General features: G+C 41.3%; 1 protein-coding gene across 1 annotated transcript in view; it reads right to left on the bottom strand.

The window, feature by feature from the left end:
* Positions 1–605: 605 nt before the first annotated feature.
* The window catches only part of IL1RL2 (interleukin 1 receptor-like 2), a 64,408-nt gene continuing 53,398 nt past the window's right edge, over positions 606–11,615 (bottom strand). The window contains exons 10-11 of the mRNA XM_006870764.1: positions 3,682–3,843; positions 606–961 (exon numbers count right to left, since the gene is read on the bottom strand). Of these exons, the coding sequence (XP_006870826.1) occupies positions 606–961; positions 3,682–3,843 (518 nt within the window). The remainder of the gene's footprint in view (positions 962–3,681; positions 3,844–11,615) is intronic.

Consider the following 11,615-nt stretch of genomic DNA (forward strand, 5'->3'; position numbering starts at 1 on the left):
ATTTTCCTCCAACATAAAATGAAAGATGCTGAAATAATTTTTTAATATTAATACACTAATAATACAGCTTTAAATTCTTTTAAACAAAATGAGACTTAAGATACATATTAGAGAAAAACGCTTTCTGTCTTTAAAATAGAAAAAAAAAACAAAAAAAATTCCAACGAATCAATTCACCAACAGTGCTAAGACGGTAAACCAGATGTCATCGAAAGAATTCTGACCGCTGGTGACCCCATGTGTGTCACAGTAGAACTGTGCTCTATAACATTTGCAATGACTATAATCTATCACCTGGTCTGTCTTTTTAGCCACCACTGTGTGGATTTGAACCACTAAAATTTTAGTTAGTAGCCAAACGCAAACTGAGGACCTCATATTCTTGTGAGAGGTCCCATTTTCTGTTTGTTAGTTATGGTTTTTTTTGACATGTATGAGATTGCCATGAGTCAGAATCGACAGCAATGCATTTCCCAAATAGACAGCAGCAATCTTTGGGGGCATACTGTCCACATGAAATGCATCTTTTTATAAGTATAAGGCACCAAACTATCCATCACTGGGTAATGAAGCTCATGCTGGCCTCCCTCTTATCCACTGTTCAGTTACATGGTGCTCGTGGAGAAAGACGGAGGGTATCTGGTAGGTGGCATATGATAGCGCACTTTTTTCCAGAACTTGGTCTTTGCAGATTGGGACTCCTCTGTGACGTTCCCACTCCACTGGATGACCCCATGCTTCTGTCTGATATACTTCATTGACTCCGGCATGTCTGTGTAGTCCTTGATCCCCTCCAGTTCAATTAGAATGACTTTCATTCCATCCTGGATGAGGGCATTATAGACGGTGATTTGTTCTTCTGACTCATTCTTTAATAAGCCAGTGCCCAGGGATTCGGGGACTAGAATGATGATCAGCCTTCTGCACAGCTTAATGTTCTCATCAATGACACTGGCCACAGCTGAACATAAAGCAAGACGAGTTGATTCAGAAAAGCTCATGATCTTAATGCTACTAAGACTGTCAAAAATGGGCACTGCAGAGAGAATAAGGGCTTTGTACCTGATGTAATTAGGAATGCTTTGACAACATTTTAAACATGTCATTCCTTGTATGGAGCCTTCCAGACATCCCCCTGCAGAATTAGTCTTCTATGCTCACAGATTTCATTAGAGTTCATTGTTTGCATATCACTTTCCCAATCCCACCTGCTTCACCCAGAGACTGTGAATGGCTCAAAACAAGGATCTTATCATGACTAATTTTACATTCCTGTTATTGTTAAGTGCCGTCAAGTCAGTTCTGACTCATAGAGACCCTGTACAGGGTTGCCGAGGCTGTAAATCTTTATGGAAGCAGAAAGCCTCATCTTTCTCCCATGGAACAGCTGGTAGTTTCGAACTGTTGACCTTGTGGTTCGCAGCTGGACTCATAACCACTACGCTACCAAAGCTCCTAGACTAGCTGGAAGTCTAGCATATACATATTAGATGAAGAACACATTTTTTAAAAAACAGATTTAGACATTATAGGGAAAATGTAGTTGACTCAAATGTTGTGTTACTCTGACAATTTTGGTTTTCTCATATCTTTGTTGTTACTGTTCCAACTCATAACCACCCTGTACAGGGTTTTTGAGATACTGCTAGTGGATTTGAACCACCGGCCTTGTGGTAAGTGACTCAGTGCTTATTCTATAGTGTCATACCAGGACTCTCTTCCCTTTATATCTTGTTAAATTTCCAGGCTTTATAGGACTAATCAAAGAGCTCTGCTAGTGTAGTGGCCACAAGTCAGGCTGCCAACCTCAAGGCCAGCAGTTTGAAACTACCAGCAGTTCCATGGGAGAAAGATGAGGCTTTCTGCTCCTGTAAAGATTTACAGCTTGGAAACCCTATACAGGTCGCACTGAGTCAGAAACGACTCCACGGCACATCACCACTACCACCACCATCATAGGACTAATCATGAAGCCATAGAACAGGCCCTAATGAATGCAAGGGAAGGGAAGAGAAGGGTGTTATAAATATCCAGCTATGAAGATTCTAGAGTCCTGGCACTGTAGGAAAAGCACTGAGCTGCTAACCACAAAGTTGGTCGTTCAAACCCACCAGCTGCTCCTCAGAAACCCTTTACAGGGTCATTATGAGTCAGAACTGATTCCATGTTACTCATCAACAGCATGCAGATTCTTTTCTGCCTGCGATGATCTCTCATAGGATGTGAGGAGAGACTAGGCACCACAAGAGCAATTCCCCTTTGGTTTCTTTTAATCCTTCCCATGCCTAGAATGGAGTCCCTGAGTGATACAAATTGTTAGTGCCCTCAATTGCTAAACAGAAGAGCCTCAGAAGACAGGCCTGACAATCTACTTCTGTAAAATGTTGCTCTTAACTGCTCTCAAGTCAGTTCCAACTCATAGTGACCTTGTATCTGGTTTCCATGGAGCAACTGGTGAGTTTGAACTGTCACCCTTGCAGTTAGTGTTCAAACCGACATTGCGGTCCAGTGCATTGAAAACGCTATGGAGTTCTACTTTGGCTCACATGGGATCACCATGAGTTGGAACTGACTTGACAGCAACTGGTTTAAGTGCTTCATACAGAACCCAACACATAATTGCTGTTGTTGTTGTATGCCATCGAGTCGCTTCTGACTCATAGAGACCCAGTGTAGGGTTTCCGAGAGTGGCTGGTGGGTTTGAGCTGCCAACCCTGCAGTTACTGCAGTTAGCAGTCCACTAGTTATCCTACAGTGCCATTCAATAAATATTTGTTAAGTGAATGGATAAATGAATGTATACCAATATTCTATGAAACAAGGATTGTTCTACATGTTTATAGCAAGCACTAAAATGACTTTCACTTCCTCAGGGAAGATGATTTCAGAACTTGATAAGGTATGTGCTGTGATCTAGTTGTATCACTATGGATGTGAGCAGCCTAGAAACATTTTAAAGTGGCCTGGTATAGACCTATGGACCAGTTACACTGTGTACACACACATGGTTACTGTGAGTCACAATCAACTCAACAACTAACAGTAACAATAAAAAATACTTTGAAGTTGTAATATTGATTTCCCAGTGACTAGTAAAGGTTGTTTGTTTCCTGTACCAATCATTTGACTCTATAGCTTTTGAAGAAAGAGGGCTTATAAGACAAGAGGGAAACTCATTTGTTGAAGGCCTTATAGGCCTTAGTATCACAGTGATCCTTCCTCGGGTTTGGCCTCATTCGATTCTCCCCACCAGATCAGGGAAGCATTCTTATCCCCATTTTCTTTCTAGATGAGACAAAAGTCTTCTATTCAATGAGAAAAACATGAGTTGGTTTACATATTGAAACCAACTGAAAAATACTCAGCAGTTAGTCTCAATGACATGAGCAAATGAACACAAGTCTTTTGGCCAAAACTATGTCATTGGCCTCTCATTCACATGAATGGGTTACCCTAGTTCTTCACATTAGTTTGAACAGGAATCTCAGTCCTCATCATATTGCAAGAATGAGCCTGAACCCCCTTTGGTTGGGGCTGGTCTGCCCAGAGAGGCCATGCTCAAAAGCTGTCTATGGTTTCCAAGCTAAGGCAAGTCATGCCCCCCATCATCTGTGAAGTGAAAGATGAGGAGAAATTCCTTTTTATTTATTTGTTGTTTTTAATACCTCACTTCGAACATACCTTGTCCTGGAACTTCATCCCTCCCGAATATAAATAACTTATATCCACACTGCCTCTCCAGAACATCTGGCAAGATCTTCAACACCAGCATGTCCATGTCATGCCTCTGGCTTCCATTTTGTGGCTTCGGGTATAAGACATATGCATCATATCGTTTCCCGTCTGAAATGGAGATGGATAGGCTCATGGAATGACTCTTATTAAATTTGTTTATGATAACAAAATGAAAGCCTGACTTGCTAACATTATGCCCTTGTAGTTTGAGTTCCATGCCTTCAGCGAGCCCAGTTGGATGACTTCATAGCAGGCATTTCCACTCTATGGTGTCTCATTCTCACCAACTTGTTAGGGAGATCACTTTATATCCATTACCAAGAATGAAACTGAGACAAGACATATTATTCCAAGTCACACAGCCCTAATTCCAACTTGAGTCTTTTGACTCTAAACCCATCACTCCCTGTGGTGTGGCTGAACATGGGAATTGTGATCAGGAGGCCCCACCAAAGTTCCCCTGGGAGGGTTCTGTTCAACAAAGGGCCGTCTAACTTTCCTGGAAAAATAGACTAAATTCCTTCTATTTTAGACCTACCAGTGAATTCCATCATTTTAACTGTTCCGAATAACATCATAGCTTGGAATTGGTCCATCTGTGAGGATTTTTGTTTTCTTTATTATTGACCGCAAGGTCAGCAGTTTGAAACTACCAGCTGTTCCGTGGGAGAAAGATGAGGCGTTCTGCTCCTGTAAAGATTTACAGCCTCAGAAACCCTGTTACAGGGTCGCTATGAGTCGGAACTGACTCCACGGCACATAACAACAACACATACTGAAGGCTGTAGTGCTTCAAGTCCTCTTCACTATCAGTGAGCAAGGTTGTGTCATGTGTATATCATCTATATCTGGACCAATAAGCAACATCATCATAAACAAAGGACAGACTGAAGTTGTCAAGCATTTCATTTTACTTGAATTCACTACCAATGCCCATGGAAGAAGCACTCAAGAAATTAAATGATGTATTGCTTTAGGAAAATATGCTACAAAGACCTCTGTAAAGTGTTAAAAATCAAAGATGATTTGTGTACTAAGGTGCTACTGACACAAGTCATGATATTTTCATCTGTAGTGCTATAGGATAAGCACTAGACTGCTAACAGAATGGTCATTGACTCAAACCCGCAGCCACTCCTCAGAAATCGTATACAGGGTAACAGGATGGTGCTTAACAACAAAACAACATAAGCATACAGAAGTTGGACAATGAATAAGGAAGATTAAAGAAGAATTGAATCATTTGAATTTTGATATTGGCAAAGAATATTAAGTACAGCATGAACTTCCAGAGAGCAAATCAGTCTGTCTTGGAAGAAGTGCAACCAGAACCCTCCTTAGAAGTGACTATAAAGAGGTTTCCTCATGTACTTTGGACATGTTATCTGGAGGGACCAGTTCCTGGAGAAGGACATCATTCTTGGTAAAGTAGATAGGTAAAGGAAGACCCTCAAAGATATGGACTGACCAGGCCAGTGGCTACAGCAATGGACTCAACTATAGCAAAGATTGTGAGGATGTCCTAGGACCAGGCAATGTTTCATTCTGCTATACACAGGGTTGTGGAGTTGGAACCGACTCAAAGGCACCCACCAACAACACAACAGCATCATAAAGAAAACCACACCTGAGTAGATTCCAGAACTCTGGCATGCAATATTAAGCAGTCAAATGCAACAATGAATGTAATCATCATCAGAATGAACAAGCATTTAGTGAGCAGCCATGATGCTTGCCAGTCGAAAGACACAAACTATAACTGGACAGACCTTTCAGATACAATGGAATCATAAAAAATCATAAGGCATTATAAGGTCCCTAGGTGATGGTAACTGTGCTTAACTACTAACCTAAAGGTGAATGCTTTGAATCCAGAAGTGCGATAAAAGAAAGACCTGGTGATCTGTTTCCATAGGATGACACTCAAGGAAAAGCTGTTGAGCAGTTCTACTCTATCACATGATGGGGCTCTGAAATACAGAGAATTATTGACCATCTTTTGTAGCCAAAGACTATGGAAACTCCCACCAAACAACCTTTTCCTGATGGGTCTGGGTAAGAGATGGTAGAAAAGGATGCTGATGGATTATATGATTCAGTTGTGAGTGCTTGTTAACAGGGTTAATTGTGAAAACTTGGAACTCTCAAATGGTATAAAATGAGCCATCTCAGGAACAAGAAGGCAGATCTTTTTATCATCAAAGGAGTGGTGTGTGTCCTTGACCCAGGGACAAAAAGCTGTGACACTGGAGAAAGAGCAGAGGTGTGAGAGAGGAGCAGCAGCAGCAGCAGCAGCAGCAACAGGAAAAGAGCCAGAGCCGGAGAGAGAGGTAGGCTTCCCAGGCAACAGAGCTGAGTGTCTTTGGGCAGGAGACTTGTTTAAAGGGTGGAGGACCTCTGGGTACTCAACTGGGGAGCTAGGTTAGCTGACCCATGGAGCTAGAGCTGAGTGACTTCAGGCTGAGGTTTAGGGTGGATTGGTGTGTCCTGTAGGCATTTATCAGCAGCCCTAAAAGAGCTTTATAACATTATTGGAGCACGGCAGAAACTAACTGGACTGGAACCAAGGAACCAAGTACCAAGATATCAGTCTATGAACATGGCCAAGTAGTCTAAACAACGCCAGGGGTAGACTGTGGAACAGACCATCAGTTGCTCATAATGCAAGTTAAGGCTGAAGCTGAAGAAAATTAAAACAAGTTCATGAAAGTCAAAATATGACTTTGAACATATCTCACCTGAATTTAGAGTTCACCTCAAGAACAGATTTGATTAATTAGACACTAAGTGAAGACCAGAATAGTTGTGGGATGACATCAAAAACATCATATAGGAAGAAAGCAAAAGGTCATTAAGAAGACAAGAAAGAAAGAAAACACCAAATGGATGTCAGAAGAGACTCTGAAACTTGGTCTTCAGCACAGAGATGCTAAAGAAAATGGAAGAAATGAGGAGGTAAAAGAGCTGAATAGAAAATTTCAAAGGGCAGCTCAAGAAGACAAAGTCAAATATTATAATGAAATGTGAAAATCAAAAGGGAAGAACAGACTTAGCACTTCTCAAGCTGAGAAAGCTGAAGAAAAAAAACAAGTCTCGACTTGAAATATTGAAGATTGAAGAATTCTATGGGCAAAATGGAGTCCTGGTGTGGTGCTGTGAGTTAATGCACTGGACGGCAAAGTAGGTTTGAACCACAAGGTCGGTGGTTCAAGCTCACCAGTCTCTCCCTGGAAACCCTATACAAGGTGGCTATGGGTCAGAACCGACTTGAAAGCACTTAACCACAACAAAACATGAGAAAAATATTGACTGACGCAAAAAGTATCAAAAGAAGATGGAAGCAAAAATGCCCATACTTGCAGATAGTACCCACTTGACCTGGCTTCAATGACTGGATGATCGGAACTCGAGTAGAGAAAGAAAGAAAAGGGGGAAAAAAGTGTAATCTGCTACAATTTGATGAACGTAAGCTATACCTATAGATGTATAGCGGGAACGAATTTTTATAGCAAGGATCATTCCCACCCCCTCTGTCAACACAGGGTTGACAGGAATGGGCAACTTAGACATTGGTTATCCAAAATGGGAGAGGGGGGAAACAAAGGCACAAAGTGGCTTACACGTTTTCATGAGGGAGCTCAGTTTCAGAGGGTGCGGAGGAATCCTCACAGAGTGGTTTCCAACCTGTCTAGACGGGACTGGTGAAAGGAGATGAGTATAAGACTCTTGTGGTTCAATAGTGAATAATTGCTCTCAGGACTGATTGTGAATGTTGTAAATGTTAAAGAGAGACATTTAGAATAAAATGAGGGGAGGCCCCTGGGATCCTATCCAGAGAAGCAGAGACACCAGAGATAGAGGCAGAGATGATGGCATGGAGAGATGGAGCAGTTGGAGACTCTAGACTTGAGGGAGAGGGGCTGTGTGCTGTTGGCTGGGGGGCTGGTGTGCAGGGTGTACCCTTTGGTTGTATGAATGGTTATATATTCCTGAGTGCTTCAGTGTACATCCAAAAACAAACAGGGACTGGAAGCAAATGCTGTTGAATGATGATGCATGGAGGGGATTGTAATTATTGCAATGAAACAAAATACAAAAGGATGAGTGTAAAGTTGATGTTCTCCCATGTCAACTATCACTCAATTCACAATAAAAACTTAGAAAAAAAAAAAAGATGGAAGGGATACACAGAGTCACTGTACCAAAAAGAAATGGTAGATGTGCAACCATTTCAAGAGGTAGCATATGATCAAGAGCCAGTGATACTGATGGAAGAAGTCCAAGGTATACTGAAGGAATTGGCAAAGCACGAGGCACCAGGAATTGATTAATTCAAATTGAAATCTCTCAACAAACTAATGTAATGGAAGTACTCACTCATCTATCCCAAGAAATTTGGAAGACAGCTACCTGGCCAACTGATTGAAAGACATCCATATTTGTGCCCATTCCAAAGCAAGGTGGCACAATGGAATGCAAAAACCATCAGACAATATCATTAATAATGCATGCAAGTGAAATTTTGCTAAGGATAATTCAAAAATGGCGGCAACACTACGTTGACAGGGAACTGCCAGAGGTCCAAGCCAGATTTAAATGAGTAATTACATGGAATGAGGGATATCATTGCTGACGTCAGCTGGATCTTGGCTGAAAGCAGAAAATACCAGAAAGATGTTGACCTGTGCTTTATTGACTAAACAAAGGCTTTCAATCATGACAAACTATGGACAACATTGTGAAGAATGAGTATCCCAAAACACAATTGTGCTCATGAAGAACCTGTACATAGACCAAGAGGCAGTTGTTTGAACAGAACAAGGGAACACTGAATGGTTTAAAATTAATGTGCTCCAGAATTGTAGTATTTCACCATATTTATTTAATCTGTATGATAAGCAAATAATTTGAGAAGCTGGATTATATGAAGAAAAACGTGGCATCAAGATCGGAGGAAGACTCATTAACAACCTGCCACATGCAGATGATTGAATCTTGCTTGCTGAAAGGGAAGGGGACTTAAAATATTTATGAAGATCAAAGACTGCAGCCTTCAGTATGGGTTGCACCTCAGTGTAAAGAAAACAAAAATCCTCACCACTTGACCAATAAATAACATCAAGATAAACGGAGAAAAGACGGAAATTGCCAAAGACTTTGTTTTGTTTGGATCAACCATCAACACTCATGGAAGTAACAGTCAAGAAATCAAACCAACATGTTTCATTAGGCAAATCTGCTAGACAAGACCTCTTTAAAGAGTTCAAGAGCAAAGTATGTCACTTTGAAGACTAAAGTGTACCTGATGCAAACAATGGTACCTTCAATAACCTCATATGCATGCGAAAGCTGGACAGTGAACAAGGAAAATCTTAGAAGAATTGATGCATTTGAATTATGGTGTTGGAAGAGAATATTAAAAGTACTATGGACTACCAAACAGACAAATCTGTGTTGGATAAAGTACAGTCAGAGCGCTCTTTGGAAGTCAGGGCCAGACCTCATCTCTCATACTTTGGACATACCAGGAAGGGCCAAATTTCCTAGAGAAGGACACCATGGTTAATAAAGTGGATGATCAGAAACAAGAGGAAGATTCCCAACAAGGTGGAATGGCACGGTGGCAGCAGCAATGGGCTCAAGGGTAGCAAAGATTGTGAGGTTGGCACAGAACTGGGCAGTGTTTTGTTCTGTTGTGCATAAGGTTGCTATGAGTCAATATAGACGACACCTACAAATAACAACAAATCTTTATGGTAGCAGAAGACCTCATCTTTCTCCTGCATAACAGCTGGTAGTTTCAACCTGTTGACCTCGTGGTTAGCAGCTTAATTGGTAACCCACTTTGTTACCAGAGTTTTTTTTACTATCAAGTTAGAACTCTAAAAATAAATAATTGCTAATTGCATTCCGTTTTTTAGATAATGTTTCATGGTCCCTGTTTTAGTGAGCCATTTTAGGATACAGGTGCTCTTTGCTGTCCAAACTCAGGAACAAAAGAGATGTGGGTAGTAAGAGACCTGTCTTTTAAAAACTCAAAATACAAAACTGTCCTGAGTTTTTTTTTTGTGTGTGTGTGTGTTTTCTCTCCCCATTTTGACTAAGCTTTTAAGAAGGTTCATGATTTGCTCTGGTAGCGTAGTGGTTACGAGTTGAGCTGCTAACCTTAAGGTCAGCAGTTCGACACTACCAGCTGTTCTGTGGGAGAAAGATGAGGGTTTTGTTCCTGTAAAGATTTACAGCCTCGGAAACCTTGTGCAGGGTCACTATGAGTCAAAACCGACTATACAGTACATCACCACAACCATCACCATGCTTTCCTGACTTGATCTGAAAATCCAGTTGTTTCTCACCACTTTCAAATGGCCAATTTGCAATTTATTGAGCTATATGATAAATGATCAAGCTGGATGCTGCTTCAGCTTACTCTTTGTGAAGGTTTTTTCAGCCAACCACAAGTCAGGTACTTCTGTGGCTCTGTCTCCCACAAACCAACGATGGGGACCACAGTCATATTCTTGGATTATAAATAAGGAAGCCAAGACCCAACAAAATAGCAAGAGTTCTCCAAGATCTCCCAGCTGTAAGTGCACTGCTTGGATTCAAACCCAAGTGTTTTGATGTCTAGTGTACCACACTCCAGTAGTAAAAGCAAGAACTGAAAACAAGAACTGGGAAGGACAGACTTCACAAAGCTTATCTCGGATCCTATACGACTGTACCAGACACGTTTTCCAGAAATAGCTTCAGCATTACTTTTGATCATACACACTCTTTTAGAACTTTGCCACCACATCGAAGAGAGGTAGAATCTATTTCCCTCCCCCTTAAACAAGTCTTTGTAGCTACTTTGACTAATAGATTACAGTCTAAAGTACACTGGAAATTCAGAGGTTACATCATAAAAGACAATATGACTTCCATCTGGTTCTCTTGCTATTGAAAGACTCAGCCTTGGAAACCAGTCAAAATGCTGTGAAGTGCAAACTAGCACACACAAAAAGTACACTTAGAGATTGCCGTGTAATGCCACCAGCCCACAGCCAAAAGCAACTACCAGCCTTCCAGGTGAGGTCCCAGGAATCAAGGAGAAGAAGTGGGCCCTCTGTGCTGTGCCCTGTCCATGTTCCTGACCCATAGAATCCCTATGCAACAGAAATGGTTGTTTTATGCCACCGAGTTTTGGGGTAACGTATTTCTCAGTCACAGAAACTGGTACAGAAACTGAAGACAGGGCTGACAGCAACAGAGAACCTTGGGTTTGAAAGTCTTCTTAATGTCTAGTTCATCAAGCAAATTCCACAAATATTGAATCACCTGTGAGTGTTTTAGGAAGCCCTTGACCCTGCTAGCAAATGTTCATTGTTGTTGCTGTTGTTAAGTGCCATCAAGTTGATTCTGACCCCTACTGACCCTGATAGGGTTTCCGAGGAGCAGCTGGTGAGCTTGAACCACCGACCTTGCAGTTCAAAGTGACTTTGCAGTTTAGCTCACACCAGAAGATGTTCATAGCCTGCCTTTATATAATGGTGAAGTGACAAGTTTTCTCAGGTAGCAGTTCTGGCTAAATTCCTTTATTTTTCTAAGATGAGCCAGCCCTACCTTCTGTTAAAGTGTGTGCATATGACCATACTAGCTGTTAGTAGAAAATTTTGTGTGCCATTGAGTTGGTTCTAATTCACGGGGTCCCATGTGACTGACCAGAACTGCCCCACAGCGTTTAATAACATTCTTATCAATGGAGAAAAGATTGAAGTTGTCAAGGACTTCATTCTTCTTGGATGAACTATCAACAATCATGGAAGCAGCAGTCAAGAGATCAAACGACGTATTGCATTAAGCAAATCTGCTGCACAAGACCATTTTAAAGTGTTGAAGAA

Source organism: Chrysochloris asiatica, unplaced genomic scaffold (genome assembly GCF_000296735.1).
Source record: "Chrysochloris asiatica unplaced genomic scaffold, ChrAsi1.0 scaffold00150, whole genome shotgun sequence".
NCBI lineage: Eukaryota > Metazoa > Chordata > Mammalia > Afrosoricida > Chrysochloridae > Chrysochloris > Chrysochloris asiatica.